The sequence below is a fragment of the Anopheles bellator genome, chromosome 2 (genome assembly GCF_943735745.2).
Source record: "Anopheles bellator chromosome 2, idAnoBellAS_SP24_06.2, whole genome shotgun sequence".
Lineage (NCBI taxonomy): Eukaryota > Metazoa > Arthropoda > Insecta > Diptera > Culicidae > Anopheles > Anopheles bellator.
In genome coordinates this window covers 79,161,406-79,178,883 of record NC_071286.1, presented here as the reverse complement: position 1 = coordinate 79,178,883, position 17,478 = coordinate 79,161,406, and the positions used below count along the sequence as shown (strand labels likewise).

Genomic DNA, 17,478 nt, shown 5'->3' with positions numbered 1-17,478 from the left:
GACTATCTCCGCTTTATCTCCGGCACACATTCATTGGCAACGCAAAAATGGCCAACGCTAATGACTCCCCACAGCTAGTATCTCTTAGCTTAAGCGTTGCTAAATATTTGCCCCAACGGCACCGACAACCGTTCCTTGTCCCCAGCGAGGCATTACCTAGTTCTTCAAGCTAACTGCACCTAAGGCCTGCACCAACCCGTTTCTGACGTCTGTTCTGACAGTCACGGACAGCCCGATTGTTTCCGATATGCATTGGGGGCGCAGTAATTAGACTTACCTATCTATTCGCCGACAGCATTCATCACACGACCGTCTGCGTCGGGACCGGAGCCGCCGTTTGTTTGAATTTCTTTCCCTTCACTCGGCACTTTATTTTGCATTCGCAGGCCAGACCCAGCCACAACAGGCGCGAGCTTGGTGCATTTAATGCAAATTAAATGGCCTCAACACGCCGTCCGTAGCCGATCGGTGGGGTACGTGCAAGGTGCATCACAGGACGTGCCTGAAGTGGATGATCGAGAGTGACCTCATACATTTAGCGATTTTCACTGATCCGGATCAAAGTTGACTGTCATTCACTAGAACATCGCCTCCAAAAGTAATCCGTTTTAGGAGCGATTTTTTTTCCCCTGTTGGTGATAATTAAAAATCCATTTGTTCCAACATGGACATGGAATTTCCGGTCCGGTTTTCTCCCGAACTCACTGCTAAGGTAGGGTGATTTCTCGCCCGTTCTTTCTTGCCGGTTGGTCCCCCGGTAGCGGCACACTACCCTTATCGTCGATATCTGATTCCGTTGCAAGACCGACCGCCGTCGTATCTTCACAACAAACATTCGGAGCGGAGCGGACAATTTAACTGCTACGCGGTACACCTTTTCCTTCAACCGACCGTCGAGTGGTCAAGTATTTCTACAACGGAAACCTTGGAAATGTAGAACGCGATAAAACTGTTGACGTTTATGAGAATCTTCAAACTGGCCACATTATCACCGCACTTGAATTATGCCCGCCGAAAGCATGTCGTTGGTTGTTTCACAACTCGCACAAAATTGGTTGTACCAACATTAGAACCGATTCCGGCTACCGGTGGTTCGCGCTTGTGTTATTCAAACTCCCAGCTCACTAGATACACTCCACTTCCGCATCAACCGCTGACAGGCCGCGCGTGCGATTCGTCGTTGCGTTCGACAGGTACTGCGATCCGCGCGCGCCGTTGGTATGTTGGTCAAGAGCGTGCGCGAGCTACTCGACCGGCTGACGTCATCAAAGCAGTGGGTGAACTGAAATGTTTACGGGCCTCTCATGTTTCAGTGCCTGCTTTGAGCAACATTGAGGTGTCAAAATAGAGCAATAAAGAAATATATTTTGCAGAGTTTTAAAGCTGCAAACAGTCAGATAAAAATTTGTCTGCCGATTTGCCTTTTTTATTCCTCAAGATGGAATGTTACTTTGAAAATTTGACTTAAAAATGCTATTTAACGGGCAATTCGAGAAACACGATTTTCTTAAAATATTTTTCAGCCACATGCTTTGATTGAACCATCGACTTTCAAACTACGACTAAACAACACAACGATGGTTCAAGCATCAAATCTGAAGAATTTAACATCAAACAACTTTATGGTTCTCTCACGTGTCAATAAATGAGCCACCTTAACCCGCCCCGCTCGGCCACCCACTGCGGCGGGGGCTTATCTTGCGCCTCGCGATTCGAGCATGTTTGGATAGGTGTCGTACATTCGTCCAACATTTTATCGTCGCACGCAGCTACTCGTGCACATCCGTGTGCCCTGCCCGAATGCCCGAACGTTGGAGAATGCAAATGTTTGGCCCCACCGGAACACGGAACAAGCAGATGTGTAACGGCTGAATTTGGGGCCGCTTTTTCACCATAGTTTTGGTGGCTTCTGTTTCGTTGTTTTTTTTGCAACAAAATATCGCTCCATCTTTTCGGTAAAAAAATTAAATATTTATACAATTTATTTCACGATTCGTTCTCCTCTGTACAGTGCTCAATTCGACTACTTCACTACAAATACCCGATAGTTCTCTGATGGCCTGTCTTTTTTACAGTCACTTTACAGACCGCGAAACCTGCTACTGCTTAATTAACATTACTACCACGTGCTGGGTTGATTAGAGCGCGCTCTCCGCTTCAGATGGCTTTCTATTAAATGATAGTCTGCTATGGAATTCACCGAACTACTGCCACACCGTATGACACATAATTTACAAACATTTTCACGTTAAAAATGATAAACATCAACGCTCTGCTCCTTATCAACGCACCCGAAGCTGACGCTGCGCCAATCATGAAAATTTCACTTTGTTCGCGTTCACATCCGGGAAGAACGTTCCGGCCGTTTTCACCAGCGAGGTGACGTCTTTCGGTTGATGGTGTGGTGCTCCCATCCCCGCCGTTAAGACCGTCGCCCGAGATGGTTCCGGTAAGCCCGGCCCACAGTAAGTCGATCCCCGATAATGGATCAGTCCCGGTGGCCCGGCCGTGGCTACCGGTGGAAAGGCCAACAGTGGCTTATCTATGGCCGCCCGGTCTCCGTGGCACTCGTGGTTCTTGATGTCGGCAAACGTTTCGAAGAGGTTCTCACAGACGACGCACTTCAGGTGACTGCGGCTCTGCGAAACGGCACAAAATGCATTTCTATTAATCAGACCTACAATTGGGGTCTCCAAACATCAACGAACCTTATCGCGGCATGTCTGATCTGGCGCACCCTGTGTCACGGTGGCCACCGGCTCGTGTTTCACTTCTCGCATGTGGCGCTCTAGCAGCTGTGAGAAGTTACCGAAAATCCCTGCCGAGTCTGGTCCACCAAGCTGGCCCACTCCCGCGATGTTGTGATGGCTTCCGGGGAGGTATTGCCTCGAACTGGGCACATTCCGGTCCGAGTCCTTGCACAGGGAGTCCAGTGGAACCGTCGCTTCCGAGGGCGGCTTGGAGTCACTTTTCTCCAACTTGAAACTAGTGAATATGGCTTGCGGGGAGTCCTGTGCCTGTTGTTGTGAGGTTTGTGGCCGAAAAAAGGGGCACATCGATTTAGAGAAATTAAATCAAACCACACGCCCGTTGCGCTTTCAACAGAAACGGCTAGGTGATCGGTGATCTGTTAGCATTATAGGTAGCACGCACGGGAGACGATCAGCGTGCAGAGTGATCGTATGGATCAGAAGAGGGTGGTGGAGTAGTAAGGCCTGTCTTGGTTAGTGAAGAGATAGGATAGGATGCCTGTCCTGCACGAGAGTTAACGATGGAAGAAGATTCAAGAAATTGTTAGTACGGACCACGGAGAGAATGCTATCACGGGCAGGCGCATGCGACACCAAACTCACATTATTGTACACCTCCATCACGTGGTTCTTCCGTGGGCGACCCCGTTTGCGATTGAACAGCGTTTTACTGGAGCTAAACTGCAGGAAGTTGGCCGTCTCGAGTAGCGACCGATCACGGTCCACAGCACTCGATCCGGGTGCCTCGAGAGGCGATCGCCTAGAGCTGGTCGGAGTGGTTGCCATCGTCGGACCACTATCATCCCGTTTCAGTAGTCGATAGTCAACGGACGGGTTCGACAGTAGCTTCGATCGAGGTGGTGTCCGGCTGAGCGGTTCCTTCTTCATACAGAGCGGCACATCCGAGGGACTAACCAGTTCAGGGACTTCACATGGCATCTCGACCTTGTACTTCCGCTTCGCGGCAGGCGATCGGTCAACCAACGGACTGCAGCTTTGATCCACCGGTGCCGATGGTCCTCCTAGACCACCGTAGAGCTGGTTCAGGTAAGCCTCCTCAAAGCTCGGCCCCACCAGCGACAGACTGCGCAGCATTTCGACATTCTCCGGCGCAAAAACATGCTCATAGCCCATGCTCTGTAGCATCTGCAGCCGCATGTGGTACATCATTTGCAGTGGCAACGTCCGGAACGTGATCTCCGCCATCACGGCGAGCAGATCGAGAAAAGGATTTTTCGTGCCCTCGGTGGCGGCGGTTACCGGGCCGGGTGAGATCGACTCTTCAAGTTCGTCCTGAGCTTCCCGGGGTGCATCACCAGGGACGGGCTTTGCGAGAGAATCCTCCGCCTTTCCGGGGTTCAGTTTCGAGAGTAAACTGCGCACCATCTGGAACCGCCGGTAGTCCACTTCCGTGTCCATGCGCTCGTGCTTCCGCTTGTGGCTGAGCAGCTGGCCGCTCGAGTGTAGGACGTAGTGACAGTTTTCGTGCATGCAGTGAATGTGGTTGCAGACCCGCGAGAACCGGCAGTCCTTGTAGGTGCAGTCCTCCGTTTTAAGGAACTTTTTGTAGCCATCGCGCAGCAGCATCTCGTCCTTCAGGTGGTAGGTTTTGTGTTTCTCTGTCGCGGGAAGAACGGGAAACGTGAGGTCATTAAACCGCACGAAAGGTAACGCAAAAAGGGCGGCTATTACGTACCCATGTCCGCTTTGTTCTTGAAGGTATACTTGCAGTTCTCACGCCGACAGTGAAAATGCGTAGTCCGTTGCGCTCGGAACGCACAGTGGTCCGTGTTGCACTCTTCCGTGGCCCGGAACCGCTGAAAGCTGGACCACAAAAAAAAACCGTTTATATTAGTTGTTCGAAACGGAATGGAAGTTGGCTAATTGCACTTACCCGTTTTTGACGATCGCCTCGTGCTTCCGGTGGTAGTTGGCGTGCATCTGGACGTCGCTGGTGCTAATGTAGACTTTATCACAGTTCTCGTGCACACAGTGGTAGTGGGTGTGCTTGTAGTTGTGTTGGCACGCCCCGTACTGTATGCTGCAGTCGTCGGACGACGAGAATCGATAGAAACCGTACTTGAGCGACTCCTTCCGCTTCTTGTGCCACTTCAGGTGCCGTATGATTTCGTACTTCTTGTAGAGCACTTTCCCCCGGCAGAACGTGTCGTGGCAGTGAAAGTGCTCGTGCAGGCTCTCGTACTGACACTTCTCGTGCTTACAGTCGTACCCGGACGCATATCGCTGGATCAGTCCATAGTTATCTGCGGAAAGGAATGCAAACCACCGTGATCGATCAGCTCGAAAACCCCTGAATGTATGCAATCTGCGATGGCTTAACGATTAAGCCGGGAGCCGGGATTCAAAATGAGCCATCACGTGGACACTTTGAAAGGAACAAGTGAATGGTGTTTTAGTTGACAGAAAAGTCGATACGGAAACCGATTCAGATTATAAAGCTGTCCTTATAAGGCGATCGTGTGTGGCAAGAACTAACTAGCGTCCAGCTCAGGGGGAAAACTAGACCCCGGAGAGGTTATTGCCCAAATTAATTATACGATAATCAGGTTCACCTTTCTCGCAAATGCACCGTCCAAATGTCGCAACCTTGAGCTGACGAAGCCGAAAAATTCGTCAATTTTTGAACACCTTCTGCCACCAATGATCATATCAATTGGCATCTTGGCCCGACAGCGATAAAAAAAAGAGCCGATCGCCAAGCTCCTAGCCAAATCCAGTTCCAATTACGTATTTTAATTCCTCACGCCCGGTTCGCGACGCCGACCAACACACGCAGCACCGCCAACCCCTTGGACGGAGGATTAGACCCGGCCAGGCCGTGCCATTTGAGCCGATTACGCTTGTTAATGTTCCGGCGCGTTTCGCGTATTCGGTATGCTCCGTGGTACGATTATTATTTTTGGAAACAAACTTTTTTTCTGTGGCTTCTTGGCTCGGCTCGGCCCCGCGGACTTTGATTTGTTCGATTGGATACTTCGCTCCACATATTTCAATGTTTTTTGTTCGCTTTCGTTTTGCGCGCTGTTTTGTCTTATTGACGGACACTTTTTCTCGCTCGGCTGGGTCCGATCGGTGGTTGGATTTGTTGCCCCTTGCTCTTCGCCGGTATTTTTCGCCCCGTTCATCTCGTTAACAATTTTCGGCCCAATCGCGCCCAATTCGGATTCTGGGCCGAAAATATGATCCACGCGCGCGCGGCCGGGGGTAGCTTTAGCTAAGTCATGCTTCACCGGACTGGGCCCGCCGGAGAGGGAACATTGTAAAACAACAAATCAGAGAATACGCTAATGTAAGAGGCTAATGAAAAAACATCGACGAACATTAAACCATGATCTTGACTATCGGCAACCGGGAGCGAGGGACCGGTGAGAGCACGGAGCAAAGCGGAGCACGCAGAACCAGAGAACAAGACTAAAAAAAAAAATGGCACAAACCAGTATTTTGATGAATATGTGAAAGAAATCAATGCTAATGGTATGTCAGAAAAATTCGGAAATTCCGACCGATCCATCGGAGACCGGGTCCCGGAGAGCGCCCCACCCGACGGTGTCCCGTGCGAATCATATTAATTCAACCGATATTTCGTTTAGCTGCCAATTCCTGCCACAAATAAGCGAAGCTAAGAAAGTGGCCAAAAAAAGCGCCGCACCCTAACTTGCCACGGTTTATTCTCCGCCGCCGGGTGACGGCCGGTTTCGGTGATTTTTTCCATCATTTAACCGTTTTCTTGCTGGACGCATATGCTGATGTCTGTATTTTTGCCGCCACCACCGACAGCACCTTCCCAGTGGCGTGATTTGCATGGTGGATGGTGTGCCGAATGTGCTCCGAGAGGCTCCATATTTCGGGCACCGGCCGGCATCGGGACTGAAAAGCCTCTCTAGCGATTGATGTCGCGACTTCAGCTACGCTGTCAATCTACTTTGATCGAAAGACCGGGCCAACCGGGGCACAGGCCCGGTAGGGCAACGGGGCCGGCATAAGACAGTGGTTGTGGCCGAAGCGTCGAAACGAAGCATAATGAAGAATGGGGCTCGGGTATTCAAAAGGAGTCTAATTCCACCGGTCATCCCGACTGGGACTAGGCCCGGCCCATTCGGTGTCCATCAGGGCGGTTTTACCATGTCCCGGGGGATCTGCACCGGTCAAAACGATCCTAATTGAGCATATTGGCAACTGGGGAATAGTGTGTTAGTCATTCGATCTGGAACGGGCGGGCCCGTAAGGACGATGGACCGAAATTAATATTTTATGTTGAAACGATGGGTGAACTAATGAATTAATAAAGTTTATACTAATTTGAAACTGTTTATACTGTTTTGTAAATAACTCCTTTTACGGCCTTTCATGATTCAAATACAAATTCTCTCATCATCTCCAAGGTCTGAACCTATTTTTATCCTTCTCACATTCTAGGTAAGAGCACTTTCCCATTATGGTTACGTTGTTTTCGGGTGGTTTGTAGTGTTTAATTGGACATTGTTTCTCGCTTCAGTTGCCCCGATCTCCTGAGCCTATTATCGATCACGGCTTGGAAAGATTAATTGCTGTCTAATGAGGCAGCAACTTCAAATCATCAAACTGTTGTGCGCCTGTTGCGAATAGCTCCAACATTGGGTTGAACATGGTTGTGATGAATTGTCTTCGCCCTGTTTCTGTGTTCGATTAGAGCTGAAAGAAAGAGTTTCACAGGGTGGCAGGACACTACACTGGACAACAGCTTATTTATGACGAAATCTACGTGAATTTAAAATAATCAGAGAATCGCAACTCCTTGCCATGTAGGCTGTACCGTTCATCAAATTTACTCCCAGAAAGGATTACTTAAAATACCCGCTCTACAGGACGTATACTAATGAATTCGTCTATACTAGTGTTTGAACTTGATATGACCAACGTGCGACAACGACCTACAAGACAACGGATATGATCAACTAAAGATTCGATCCCTATTCTCGAATCGATCAGAATTGAAATGGACATTGAACCAACTCTGCGGCCTGTAGTGATAAAGTATGCTAGCAACCGAAACATAAGAAATCTTTTGACCCGCAAAAACCGTATGTCCTACTCGCGCGGGGCGGGAATCGCCTCGCCATCGCGCAGATCAAATCGGAAAACGTACAAAATAGACTCCATCAGTCAATTTCGTTAGCAGCACAATTGGGCACATCATGCTGCTAAGTTATTCATTATCGCGGTCAACTTCAACCCCTTTCAAACGCTAGTCCCTCCGCAGCCACAGCCCGTCGGAAACCAATAGAGAAGAAAAATGGTCGGAATCGAGGCGCTGCGAGGCGAAGGTGATCGACATCCATTCCATTTGCCGCGCCGCGTTGATTTGAATTCTCGGTGAAACGTAAAATATTTTCTCCCCGGTCGTCCTAATCTAATATGCGCGCGCTGTGATGAAGCCGATCGCGCAATGGAGATTGATAGACCCGGGGCTGGTGCGCGGATGACGAAAGAAGAATCGGCTGGTGGAGAAGTCTTAAAAGAATTAAGTGACCCAGAACGCAAACCCAGTGCAAAGCAGAGAAAAGAAACGAACGGAGTGTAAATGTAAGAAAAACTTCACTCGTTTCAAAGCGATCGCCAGCCTCGCAAGAGGCTCGCGTTTCTCAACATCAATCAACCGATTGTCTTCGTCGGGGCTGCTCGCCGGGTCCTTGGGAAACGCGCGAAGGCTATCGCTCCTGTTCGGTTGGTCCCCGAGGTTGGGCCGGGCCTTGATCGCTCGATTTTGGGCGGCTTTTCACGTTATTCATTCGATCGCCTCGATGATGTTTCTTTTATGATTTGCTTATGATTTGCCGTTTTGTTCCCCTTCTTAGCATCTCGGACGGATTTCGATCGGCTTACGAGAGGAGAAATCGGACGAGTGGACCAAATTTGGAGAAAAGGAAACGAAGCGAATCTTTTGGATAAGGAACATTTTATCGTCAACAGTTGGAAATTGAACGAATGAATTGGACTTTCAAAGAATTTTGTATTTGAAGAAATGGTAAACTTTTAACGGGCTTCTGCAACAAACGATCGAAAAGAAAGAGCAAACGGCAGAGCGAAGCGCACAACACTTGCCAAATTGTACTCAAAACCGTGAATCAATAGACCAATTTCGCACGTAATGAGAGCCACAAGGCGCCCGCAGCATGCCCGCGGCCATGGCGGGCGAACAGTGAGAAATCATAATCTTTCCCCCAATCAATCGGACTGACCACATCGGTACAGAAGGCGTCGAAGGTGAGCGATTTAAATATCCCAAAATAGATCGACGATTGCAAGACGCAGAACCGGACAATAAGATACAGTTGGTCCGAAAGAAACAGCGAGCCAAACCGAGCAACAAAAACGAATACAAGTACAAGAACCCGCTCGACAACAAGCTCCAATTTTAAGACGCTGCCAGAAGCGGCAGAAAAAAACACAGTATTATTATTGTAAAAAACCACATACACGCAGTGGTATTCAAAGTAACAACGTGCCCAAATAACGTTACATGTTCCGCGCAACAAATCGAGTCGAAGCGAAAGAAGAAAAAAAAATGAGCGGACGGAATAAAATAATGTGAAATAAAATAAAAACAAATCGAGATCGGGCGAGGGCCGCGTCCCCCAATGGGTTTAGATATTAGAAAGAAGTAAGACTGACCGGCCTGCCCGGGAAGCGTGAGGAGCGTGCGGACCGGAGGGGCCCCGGTCCGCAACACCTGGCAACGGAAGAGGATAAGACGCCCAAACTGGAATTAGGCGATGGTAATCTCCGTGGTGTGGTCGGTGGGCCGGGGCCACAAACCCGAGTGCGCGCGTGCGCCGTGCCATGGCTCGGATTGGATTGATTTATACTTTTTTTTGGCTCGGCTCGGCTCCTTTTTCGAAGTCAGCAAATTCACAAAATTGCCTTCAAAAGTCCGTCGATTGCGGGGCGATTCATTTATTTCTAACACTCCCGGCGGACAGGGAACACAAAAAAATGGTTCCGTGTCGGACCGGGCCGGGAGCCGGGAGTTTCCTCGTGGACCAGGCTTCAAGTCCATTAGAGGCAAATCTACTCTCAAAAGCGCGCCTCCACGGCGCACGCGTTGACGCCGGTGGAACACCGAAAATGTGATACCGACCCCGAACCGAAACCGGTGAATCGAGGGTAACTACCGGCCTCGGTGGCGGCGGGTTGGCCACCCTTTAAAAGCCCCATGGAGCCATGGAGGGATTGGCGGGCCCGTGTCGAACACACCGCATGACGTCAACAAATTATGTATGAAATTATTTACCCAAAATTATTATATTTCTCTATCCGCGCGGTTGATTGATTTATCGAACGCATTAAACTAGTTCAAATTGATTTCTCCTGCGTAGCGAAGAGAGAGAGAGCGAGAGAGGGGAGCCGGGAAAGTGACTTGCCAAAAGGAAGACGACTTAGGGAGACTGGTTTCTGGGGGCCAGGATCATAGACAAAGCCACGGCCCGGAACATTAGGCACACTCGGGAAAGGGGCCAACCGGGTGTCTGAAAGCCACCTAACTACCAGGTCCAAGGGGCTCCGAAGCTGTTTCCACTTATTCGCCGATGCCGCTGCCCTGCCTATACTTACTCCATTTACCATTTCACCTTTCCCGGAGTCCCGGGCGGGTCGGGATTTTTCGACAGTTTCTGTGGCTTTTTGTCCATCAGTGCGCGGCCACTAAATTGTGGTGCGTGGATAGATATTTATTCTTCCTTCCCGGCGCGCTGCCGGCTGAATTTGCGCAAGCTCTTTCTCCCCAACGGGCCTTTATGCTGCGTTACCGAATTCTTGGCACACGCTCATGCTCCCCCAGAGGCTCCTCCATTAATGGCTGGGAGTCTTTCATTTGGCGCGTAATGATACGGTGGCTTAAAACATTCCCTTCGTGGCCCGCGACCCAGGACCGGTTTGGCGTGAACGCGGGGCTCACGGGGGCCGGCGCGAAGCCGGAGGAAAGACAAAAAACACGGTTGACCTCTGGTGAAAAAAATAATAGAAAAAACAACAACCTCCCCGAAAAGATGCTGGCCTAGCTCGGGGCTCTTCAGCACCCAGGAGGCGCCCGATTCTGCCGAGGCTGGCGTCTTAAAAGCTTCCGTGTAATCTACTTATTCGCGCGTTCCAACATACGACCACAGGATGGACCACGATTTTATTAGTTGCCTTTTTATTCGCCGATTGGTCATTCGATTGGTTTATTGACTGCGATCGTGTTTGGCACGCTTTTTAACGGTAGAAAGATTGGGCTGAGCATTGCAAAAGGCAGCCAAAGTGAGAACGCTGTCACAGGAGTTAGTAATTAAAATTGCCTAACTTTGCAATATGGTGAAACAGTTGCAATAGTTCCTACCGGCATTCTGCCAGAAATCCTTGGTTCTAAGTGACAAACTATATCCTTCTCCATAAGGAACAAATGAGTTATCCCCATCAATAAATATTGGGGATAGATTAATTACGTTACCTTAATTCACGGTCCAATTATGAGCTGGAATACACTGATCACTCTGCAACACGAAGCCAGTTATCGGATGACACCTTACCAGGGTCTGTGGTTCAACGGACGTTAGAAGAACGTTAGACAAAACTACGAACCTCACTCTAGTTTCAACCTTCAGCATAAAAGAAACACTCTTCATCCTTTTGCCATTTTCAGCACACGCCTGCTTCGATTGTTTGGTAAACAATTGACACAAGGCGACCGAATCGAATCGAATGAAAAGTATGCTCTGCATCAGCGAAACGTCTTCTCGGTATGTTTCCCCTTCAGCCTCTCGCCGGGCGTAAAGTTGGGATTTATTTTAATCATAAGGACCATTGACCGGCCACAATAAGACGCGTATGTCGCGAAAAAGTACAGCGCTGGAGACCGGTGTTTGAGCGGTGTTTTGATTTCCAACGAAAGCCCCATCGAGACGAGTCAAGTTTCGTCAAGCGCCCGGCCGAGTGATGATCCGATTGAACCGGGGATTGAGCCCGCGGCCGCGGGATTTTCACTCCTGGCATGGCGAATAAAATAAACACTGCCAGCAACGCGTCGTCGTCGTGAGTGGGTTTTATTAGGTCTGATTGAATTATGCACTGCCGGAGTTAATTAAATAAAAGATTCACCAAAGCGTGGTGCTTGGGTTTGCTTTTGGGCCCCCTGAACTGGAGCGGGAACTGAGAAAATTGATCGTTGACGACGACGAATCTCCTTAGTTAATTACGCCCGACGGGTTTGCTGAGTTCCTGCCGAGGTCCAAGCATTATCATGGAAAAGTTGAACGGACAATGTAATGTAATAGAGGAGAAAACAAAAACCTTCATACAACCGATACAGCATGAAACTTTAATTAATCTGCCGATTCAATTGAGCATTATGTTTAATGTTCGATGGTCGATTGAATCGGTGGTACCCCCCTGCCCCGCATTGGCCGCGGTCGTGACACATTTCCACGGCAGTTTGTGACACGTGACACACATAAAAACAAATACCCTCAAATAGCCCATCCCGAAACGACCATATTTCTCCCGCGGTACGGCCCTCCGAAGGGGGCTGCCCCGCACGCTGCCTGGCCGCTTCAGAAACAATAGGTCATGTGACCAAAAGTGACCGGAAACGTGGAATTCTCGATTTCTTGGCTCGGGTTTTTTCGATTTCTCGCGCATACTCGCGGTTCGTTCGGTGCACTCGCTCGACGGAATAATAAAGGCCCGCCGGTGCCGGAATCATAAAGTGATGACAGATGACAGACGAAAGGCCGGTCAAGCGCCGGACCGGAAGTGGTACTCGATTTTAGCCGCCGTGTGACATCATCCACGAGGCCCAGCACTTTCTTCGAAGCTTCGAAGAGACTTCTAAGGCAGCGAACTAGGTATCGAACTGCCTGGCTTCCGTTATCAGAAATTGAAACCATTCTCCGAATCGAACGCCAGCGACATGCTGGCGATCGGTTATGGTGCGGTCACGAACTGGGCCCTCGTCACGGAATCCAATCGATGATGGATGGAAATAATATTCGAAAACACCAGCGAGCAGTGCGCAGCGCGAGAGGATAAATTGTGATGAGAACGCAGCTGATTGGAATAATTTCTTGCTTCTTTTTTCAAATTAATAAGTCAACACAATACACGGAAGCCAACTGGGCCGTCCTGCGTCATGCGTCGGGCGGACGGGTTCGTTTATGCGGCACCCCGGCGAATTGTCCCCCCTCGCCGGTTTATGCTGCTTTGATTTGCTTTCCCGTTCCCAGGCGAGCGAGTTGGTGAAAACTGGCGGCACTCGGTACGGGGGTCGTGTCGGGGATTTTTTTTTTCGCTGTCACACTCTGTCCTCCCCCTTCGATGCTTTATTGGTTTATTGTGACTAATTTGGTTTGATTGCGGTTTCCGCGGGTATGCTGGAAAAATCTTGCTCATCGTGCACCATCGAGGCCGACGGGATGATGACGACGATGGCGAGTTTGTTTAAGCACTCCGTTCGGTCCATGGTCGGGTTGTCGGGCGGTCGAAAGGTTAATTTCATTGATTGAGCTTCAGCTTTTCTATCCCTTCGCTGGTGCGGCTGGGTGTGGTGTTTGGGGGAAGAGGATTGATAAAAATATTCCCCACGGACGCCGCGTTGATCATGTTGATTCACCGGGTTTTTTTACGACCATAAAGCTAGAACCCGTTCGCTTTGTGTAACCAGAGCTGGGAAGCGAAACAAAGCTGGGTTAGACGTGACACAATCGGTCTAATGATTCAACACACAGTGCCACAGTTTCAACTCTTTATGCTTATATGCTTTAACATAACAAAGTTGAGCGCTATTCTTTGACGCGCCACTTTGGCTCAAATCATTGGCCAAGGCACAACGCCTGGCAATGACACGTTCAGCGTTTTCCGAAGCTCAGCTTCACCCGGCCGGCAGCTGCAACACGAATTCGACACACTTTTCTAGCCGATTTAAGGTTAGCGATAGCGATCAACGCGCAAATCCTTATTCACTATATTTACACTACGATCGCCGCTCGGGAGTTATTTTCGTAAGAACCACGACAAATTCGCGCCAAAGGTGTGTTCGATTATTTTTCGCTCATCGCTCGAACCCAACAATGACCAATCACCGAACTGAGCTGTGTGGGGGGTTCGATTAGCACCCAAAAAAACAAAGCACAATAATGTCTCAAAATATCAACCCAAACGGCGCAATAGAGGCGGACGGTGGACCTTGTTGGCGACGGCCAAGGCTCAGGCGGCAAGTGCATCTAGCGAAAGGGTGCAACTGCAGCTGCAACTAGTGCTCTCTAGTTTCCGATTATTTCGGTGACAAATTAGCACATTCTCTAGGTTGTCGCCATTCGTTGCGCACGTCACGTCGGTGACGGTGTTGGCACCGGCTAAGTGTCGAGCGAACGAATTAAATAGCAATAAAAGTATCTACGATTTTTGTGCCTTGCGAATATCGGTTCCTGGAGAGCCCACCATACGATGCACCCTTTCGTAAATGGCCAATGTTTTGCACATTTAGCATAACACTTACCGCCCAGCTCGGGCTCCCATTAGTTCCATTACTTCTTCCAGCCGGCGCTTCTTGCGACGTTTGTCCCGAGACGGGTGGAACGCCGAGAAAATGATGATCATTTGGCTGTTCCCCCAAAAACGATCCACTCAGCGATCCGGCAATCCGGCGGCGGCGTCCGTGTTCGAAATGATTTTAGCCCATCTTTTCGGGCGATCTTTTCATGCACACGGCCCCACTGACGGCATGATCTAGCATGATCGAGAAAGGATTGGGCTCCCTTGGGCCACTTGTATCCATTTCGGTCCCGGCCGCGTCCCGGTCCCTGCTCTTGAATCAATCTATCATCGACACTTAATGTCAATTTCTCACTTGCCGCTTTCCCGTCTACTTGTCCCTGTTCCGTGGGCCATCCGTACTGCTGTTATTATATGCTTTTGAGCTATTCTTCCCAATTTCATGATCCCTCGCGCGCGCCCCGTTGAAATTCGCTCATAACCCCGAGCCGAAATCCTACGGCGTCATCGTAGACTCGCGGACCGGGAGGAGTCCGAGGCCGGTAATAAGGCCGAAGAAATCCGAGCGACCCCGGTGTTCGTCCGGGCCGTATCGCATCGAAATCCTTCAGAGAGTCGAAATAGAAAACAAGTGGAAAGGAGGCATTAGGAAGCCCATAAAAGGCGCGATGGGAAACGCAACATAGGCCCGCGGGCCCCGAAGGAGATGTTGATTTTTGAGCTCGCTCCGAAAGACACTCGATCGGAATCTCACTCCTCCATGTCGGTCTCGAAGAAATTTCATGTTTTCGGAGCTGCCGCCAAGCTCGATTTCGTGGCCAGTGGATCTGGAACTGTGACACAGCATCCGTGAGACAGAGAGAGAGAGAGAGCAAGAGGGGGCTCTCGCTCTCGATACGTCACTTTTATGAAAATCAATTAGAAATTAATTTACAACGGAATTCCAGCGATCGCACGCCAGCATCCATCGCTGCCGATCGATCTCGAAGCGAAGCATGATTTTTCTGTTCGTATCACACGTAAAACTCCCAACGCTTATTGTTCCGTTCCCCACCGACTTTCGTATTCCATTCGCCCGCCAATCCCCTCTGTTCGGCCATTAAACGATTTCAATTTTTCCCTTCATCTGTAAATTGATTTGATTTCATAACCAAATACCTCGTTTAGCGAACCGGGTGCAAGGGAAGCGAATCGCAGCCAGAGGAATGGCTCCGGAGTGTCCTCGAAATGTTCACCCCGTTCGGATGAGCCGTCCCATCGTGTGTTCTTCTTCTCGAGAACGAAACGTTTTACGGTGTGCCGTTTATTGGGCTTGTCAGACGTTAATGCGCTCTAAATATGCGCTCTTAATGCGCAGGCGAATGGAACGAGTGGAGCCAGAAATCCCGAAAAGCCGCCGAAGCCGCCTGAAGCCGGTGCAGCTTATGGCAGCCGAGTGAGAAAATTAAAGAAAGTGACGCAGAATAGACGCGCGATGGCGATGTGAGGCCACTTGAGAAGAGTGAGTATTAACTTTACGACCGTCGGCAATGACACCGTTGACGAGCTGTGGTGCGGCCAGCATAACGCCGCATAACCCGCGCTACTCAAGGTTAGACCTCACTTGACGCGGGCAAGCAAATTCTGACGAGTTACGGACTAGTTCCTAGAAGCAGTCTAGGCGGTCTTATTACGATGATTGGGGACACGAAAAGCGGGTACGATGGCGCATTATTCCTATTCGGGGACCACAAATTCGGACAACTCACCGTGCAGCAGCTCCAGGATGGTGGCCATACTTTCGTCCTTCTCACTGTCGGCCAGAAACTTACTGAACTCACTAAACTTGCTCTCGTCCATCTCGCCGATCGAGTTGTTGTTATCGCAGCTCGACCCACCACCACCACCAGCAGCAGCGTTGTTGCCGATATTGTGATTGCCGCTAGTGGGGCTGTTGTTGTTGAGCGTGTCACACTTGGCACTGGCACCGTAGAGGACGGTTGGGCAGCTACTACTACTGCTGCGATCACTGGCAGCACTTCCGGTGCCACAGCCGTGCACCTTCGCCCCACCGCGTCCCTCGCCATCACTGCACACTGCATCCTCGGCCTCGTCGGTCGGTTGGCGGGCCCGTTTCGCGCACGGTGCCGCCCCGTATCCGAACACCTTCAGCAACTCGGACGCACCGAACTGGAGTCCTTCCGTCAGGTTGAGCGAGCTGCTCGTCTCATCGTCCACACTACCGAAACTGCGGCTCCGCTTGGCTCCCGGTGTCGTCACCACCGGTTCCGGTTCGCCGTTGCTCTCCGGCGACATCATTGCCCGCCGGTCTCTGCCACCACCGAATCCTGTCCCTTCCCGCGGCCTGGCGGAGTGTTTCTGTGGTAGGATCCACAAGCGCACGCTTCACCCGGTGATCGCTAGGGCATCATCGCCTACTTTGCTTCCAAGCACGTCGTCAACAGAATGATTAACTTTAACCTCTGCCAGGTCGGACGCAACACGCAACACCACCACCATGACCGCCAGCACCATTCGCCACGGTAATCCTTTCCGGCTTCCGCCTGGAGTCAATTAAGTCACCTCGATCCGGGGGCCTTGCGGTCCTCACGGTGCCCGTTACGAACTTGAAAGCTCTCTCGCGCGCACTCACGTTGCGTACTTTGAGCGCACGCGCAGCACGCGCGCGCGATCCTGTTTGACGGGTGGCCGTGGATAAACTGACGAACGGGTTGCGCGGGACCGCGGGATTGCTCACGCGCGCGCGCGCCAACCCCTTTGCGCAAGTGTAAACACATACACAGCCGGGGCACACGCGGCCGGCCAGATCAGGCTCGGTACGCACTCGGGGCCGCTTCGGCTCACTTCGGCTACGCGCCGTCGGTTGGCGGCCCCCAAAAACCCTGGCCACTCAATGTGTCAAGTGCGGACAGATTATGTTTTGGTTGGCGGTGCTGCGCTTCTTCTCGCCTTACTCTCTTTCTCGCTCACGCTTTGGAGTGTCTTATCGGAGTACCCAGTCAACGCCTACCTCCCATCGGTCTTTGGTCCTGCGTCGGTCTTATCAAAGTAGTCCACAATTTAACACGAAAACACAGACGCCAATTTTCAAAAACCTTACGAAAGTCGAGAGCGGGAACCGCAAACTACCCAAATCGTGAGTAAAATTTATATCCGATCCGAACTGTGGGAATTCCCAGAATGGGATTAGGATTCTATTAGGACT

The 17,478-nt window shown here is 50.5% G+C and overlaps 1 protein-coding gene across 2 annotated transcripts; it reads right to left on the bottom strand.

Annotated features, from left to right (window-relative positions):
- Positions 1 to 2,004: 2,004 nt before the first annotated feature.
- LOC131208821 (uncharacterized) lies at positions 2,005 to 16,934 on the bottom strand. 2 transcript variants are annotated; one of them, XM_058201721.1, is made up of 7 exons: positions 16,022 to 16,934; positions 4,645 to 5,014; positions 4,447 to 4,574; positions 3,354 to 4,369; positions 2,709 to 3,017; positions 2,292 to 2,639; positions 2,005 to 2,204 (listed from the first exon to the last, which is right to left on the bottom strand). In XM_058201721.1, exons 1-6 carry the CDS (start codon positions 16,569 to 16,571, stop codon positions 2,313 to 2,315), a joined length of 2,700 nt encoding a protein of 899 aa, XP_058057704.1. In that variant the 5' UTR covers positions 16,572 to 16,934; the 3' UTR covers positions 2,005 to 2,204; positions 2,292 to 2,312. The 2 variants fall into 2 exon arrangements, with proteins under 2 accessions (XP_058057704.1, XP_058057703.1); XM_058201720.1 differs by having other exon boundaries at positions 2,005 to 2,639.
- Between the last annotated feature and the right edge of the window lie 544 nt (positions 16,935 to 17,478).